The 5,030-nt window shown below is 32.2% G+C and overlaps 1 protein-coding gene across 1 annotated transcript in view; it reads right to left on the reverse strand.

The window, feature by feature from the left end:
- LOC106472225 (DNA helicase INO80-like) overlaps positions 1-5,030 on the reverse strand; it is a gene marked incomplete at its 5' end in the record, with an annotated part of 15,300 nt that overhangs the window by 6,311 nt on the left and 3,959 nt on the right. Inside the window, 4 exons of the mRNA XM_022400827.1 lie at positions 450-522; positions 771-865; positions 1,989-2,116; positions 3,097-3,325. Coding sequence (XP_022256535.1) covers positions 450-522; positions 771-865; positions 1,989-2,116; positions 3,097-3,325 — 525 coding nt within the window. The remainder of the gene's footprint in view (positions 1-449; positions 523-770; positions 866-1,988; positions 2,117-3,096; positions 3,326-5,030) is intronic.

Here is a 5,030-nt window from a genome sequence, read left to right on the forward strand (position 1 = left end):
TTTTGTCTGGCCCAGTCGGTGAGCTCTGTCCATGGCCTGTTGATCAACCGTAGGATTCCAGTCACTGTCATAGAAGATAACCTGAAGAAAGACACCATATTTATAATAATCATACAATGTAACCATTAGAAGAGACAACGAAGAACTACCACAGCAGACGGATTTCACTATATATATATATATATATATATATCTTGCATTTTTAAACTAGACAACTTTTTGTTTGAAGCTTAGTATGTGAAGAGGAGGATTTTGTTATTATTGTTTAGAGGAATAATACATAAGAAGCAGATATTGTTAAAGCCAATTTTATTGTGTACAAACATAAAAGAAAAAATTCCTCAAACAGTGTATGTTTTGATAACTGCCCACTGTGAGTCAGTCTTTTGAATATTAGGATAATTTAATTTTTACAAGACCCACAACTTTTTGGTTTAATGTCCACCTACCGTGTCTGCTGCCGTCAAGTTGATACCCAGTCCTCCAGCTCTGGTACTCAGCAGAAACACAAAGATATCTGACCTGTAAACAAAAGCCACGACTGAATCTTTGCCTAACTTAATAACAACTTTTTTTTTTATCTTAAAAATATTTTCCTTGCGTTTTTAACTCAATACCAGTTTTTGTTCCAAGAGTAACCTATCGTTTATTTAAAACTAGCCTTTCAAAACAAACTGGATTAGAATCCAATACTCACATTCAAACATAAATGATTTGTATATTATAATTTTAGGAAAGAAAAAATGACTGTTAGAATGTCTGTACGTCACCTTGTCTGAAATCCAGCAACCATGTCTCTGCGATCGGAGATTTTGGACGAACCATCTAACCTCATATACGTATGTTTCCTATGCCACATGTACTCCTGGAGTATGAGAAACATTTTTCTTGAGAGCTTACAAAGACAATACATATCTAATATTTTTGACAACCTCTAGAGGTCAGTCACCAAACAGCAACAACAGTTAAAAATTTAGCAAGATATAAATTCTGAATGTAAAAGTTACAAAAATATTATTGATATCAGCTTATACTTCTAGAATATCAATGTTACAAATCACCTGGGAACAGATAAGTAGTACAATATTCAACATTCAACACTGATCCAGATGTAAACAAATAAAACCTACTACTACATGACTAATCACATGAGACATATGGGAGTAGATAAACAGTATATTCATCAACGTTCAACACTGATCCAGATATAAACAAATAAAACCTACTATTACATGACTAGTCACATGAGACATACGGGAGTAGATAAACAGTATATTTATTAATGTTCAACACTGATCCAGATATAAACAAATAAAACCTACTACTACATGACTAGTCACATGAGACATACGGGAGTAGAAAAACAGTATATTCAACATTCAACACTGATCCAGATATAAACAAATAAAACCTACTACTACATGACTAGTCACATGAGACATACGGGAGTAGATAAACAGTATATTCAACATTCAACACTGATCCAGATATAAACAAATAAAACCTACTACTACATGACTAGTCACATGAGACATACGAGAGTAGATAAACAGTATATTTATCAATGTTCAACACTGATCCAGATATAAACAAATAAAACCTACTACTACATGACTAGTCACATGAGACATACGAGAGTAGATAAACAGTATATTTATCAATGTTCAACACTGATCCAGATATAAACAAATAAAACCTACTATTACATAACTAGTCACATGAGACATACGGGAGTAGATAAACAGTATATCTATCAATGTTCAACACTGATCCAGATATAAACAAATAAAACCTACTATTACATGACTAGTCACATGAGACATACGGGAGTAGATAAACAGTATATTCATCAACGTTCAACACTGATCCAGATATAAACAAATAAAACCTACTATTACATGACTAGTCACATGAGACATACGGGAGTAGATAAACAGTATATTCATCAAAGTTCAACACTGATCCAGATATAAACAAATAAAACATACCTCTAGGAGATCAATCATGCGAGTCATTTGGGAGTAGATAAGTACTCTGTGGCCTTCAGCTTTCAGCCTCATTAGGAGATCATCAAGGACATCGAGTTTTCCAGAATCAGTGACCAAGGTTTCTTTATCTGTTATGAATAAACATTCTGGCTAACATATTAAATTTCTTTACTCACATAATCAGATAACAATGGTCTTTTCTATTAGCCTAGATATTTTTTTATATTCTCAAATCAAGTTTAGAACTTGAGCAAAAAATACAAAAACGTTTGAATATTACTCAATCCTCATAGATATCTCTACTACTTAATATTGTTTTACATTCTTATAACTTTACATCATTAAACAACAATCTGAGAAACTCTGCTTACTAGATCCTTTTGTAAATTAAAACTGCACATCATAATGAACAAGATCTAAAAAAGAAAGAAAGAATTCTTAAAAAAAAAAGAAGACTAACAATCAACTGCTATACAGATGAACAAACTTTCAATCTGATCAATAGTAATAACTGGTTTCAATCATCAAAATTACAACTAACAAAATGAGGGATCTTAGAATGTTATTTTCACACACAGCTACATTCCAGTTTTTTTATCTCGCTTGTTTAGTTTATCAGATTTCTAGTTCCAACATCTAGCTTCACATGCAGCCCAAGCTGGAATTTTTATTGACACAGAACACGGCATGTTTACAATGGGGACCAACAGGTACAGGTGTTACTTGTCAGATTCAGTCATGCATGTCGAAACAAGTACTTCCGGCATGGCCTTGTTCTGTTTCAGTTTTTCTAGTTAAAATGTAGTTCAGTGTGTCACGACTTACGAAATTATTTGAACCCTAGTATAGCTAAGCCATAATATATAAACAATGTATGTATAACAGTTCAACTTAACATATATTGGTGAACCATCATCTAAAAGCTATTTCCCATTCTAAAACAATAATTCTAACATCTGTTCTTCTAATTAACAGTTATTATAAATTTTAACTCTACAGCAAAACTTTCAAACTGAGCTGTATCACACAGTTAAGTTTACAGGCATGAAAAGATAAAGAAACCTCGTCCTCGACTAATGAGTAGTCCACAATAAATGCCAATTCTGACCTGGTATAAGAATACGAGACCAGCCATCCATAGGCTGAATGACACAGAGTCCACCTGGTGGTAAAGGATTGAACTGATTTGCTGCCTGATGTACTGACACTAGTGTAGCATCAGGATCACCATACATGATCCACCGGAAGGCTCTGGGGTCTCCACACCTCTCATTATATTTTTGCCACCATATAGCACTGGGGTCACAGCAGTAGACTCTCAAAGGTTCAGAAACTACCTGTTTAAAAAACCAACAACATATTTTCAGTTTTTATTTCATGAGACTGAACATACAACAGCTGAAGTGACTATGAATAGTTTAGTTTATGTGAGAATGTAGTAAGCTTGTGTTTAGCAAATTTAACTCTATTGTGACTAGTATACACCTATTAGGTGCTGAGTGCAGAACCACATAAAGTTACAAAATACAAATAAAAATATTTCTATTTCAAGAATACTTTACTCAAAAATATTTTAGCATTATAAAATACTTATTTAGTGTATTTGGCAAAGTTAAGTTGAAACAGTATTCCAGCTTTCATTTCTGCACAGCTCCTAGGAGTCTCATCTGGAAACAAAAACATTTACTGTTTTTTTTTTAATTTTTCTGCTCATCTCAAATATAATCTTATATCCATCAGGAAACTATCATCCCTTGAAAAAATAATGCCTCAATGTCTCATTTTTTCAAGAAACTTTCTTTCTCTGTCAGTAGCTTTATTACAACAGCCCTTTGTTGACAAACTTTAAAGATGTCACAGTATATGGTTTGAACAATTACTAACGAAGCTTGACTTTGAAAATACCTAGAGCTATAAGGTAAGAATGACTAGAAAGAAAATAGTCTTAATTTCTAATCTATATAAAGTAATTAAACCGATTTTTGCAGTAATTTGTGGTTTACTGATATACTGGTTACCTATATAGGTATAGAAAGGATGAACTATGGGATCCTAACAAAAGATTTACAACAGTTGTTGTAAAAGGAACTATTTTATAATTTCTTTTGACATTCTTTCCATTCCTGATATGTTTTTTGTTTTGTTTTGTTAAGTTATATCTATTTATAAGCTACATGAATATTCTTCCATGACAAGACATCAGGTAACTTTAGATAGTTGAACAAGTACAGTAATCAACAGCACACTATTCAATATGTCAAGTTTGTTTTATTCAAACAATACACAAATTAAATAACTCATTATTGATTGAAAACTATTTTTTAGACATAAATTAATCTCAACAAAGATTACCGTTTTCAAAAAATCACAAAATAACTCCTGACAATGGTAACAGTAATGCCATACCTAAAGATGAGGTAATTGGTCACCAATAATTGTTAGTATTTTTCAGTGTTTTTGTATGATTTATATCTACAAGTGGTCAATGTTTCAACTGACAGAACAAACTATCAAAGTAAATATATCAATGAACATCAAACTGGCAGGATATAAGAAATGAAAGCTCCTTATTAACATTAAAAGAAAACTAATGTGCAATGAAATATTTCTAAATTTTTTTTTCAAAACTGTCTCAATGTTTTGGACATTTCATAATCTACAAGATAATGGAACTACTAAATCAATTTAAATATTTTAATCAGAAAGTAAATACTGTTTTGAAATCTGTGTACCAAGTTTCACACAATTTAATTAAGTATTCCACTGTGAGAATGAAAACAGATCTCATTATATCAGCGGCAACAATTCAGTCCAGAAAGGGTTACCACAACAGACAACTAATTATTTAACCATGAATTATCTAGAGGATTAAAAACATCATTAATGACAAGTGAAACGATACTGAACATACCTTAGAACAAGTCTGGGTGAGAAAAATAGGTAGCTCAGTAGTTTGACAGTCCAATCGCTGAGTTGGCCTCCACCGATGAACTACTTCAGTAAAGTTGTGTGGAATCTTCTGTTTAAGGTTTTAAGGAGAGA

This window comes from Limulus polyphemus, unplaced genomic scaffold, assembly GCF_000517525.1.
Source record: "Limulus polyphemus unplaced genomic scaffold, Limulus_polyphemus-2.1.2 Scaffold5173, whole genome shotgun sequence".
NCBI classification, from domain to species: domain Eukaryota; kingdom Metazoa; phylum Arthropoda; class Merostomata; order Xiphosura; family Limulidae; genus Limulus; species Limulus polyphemus.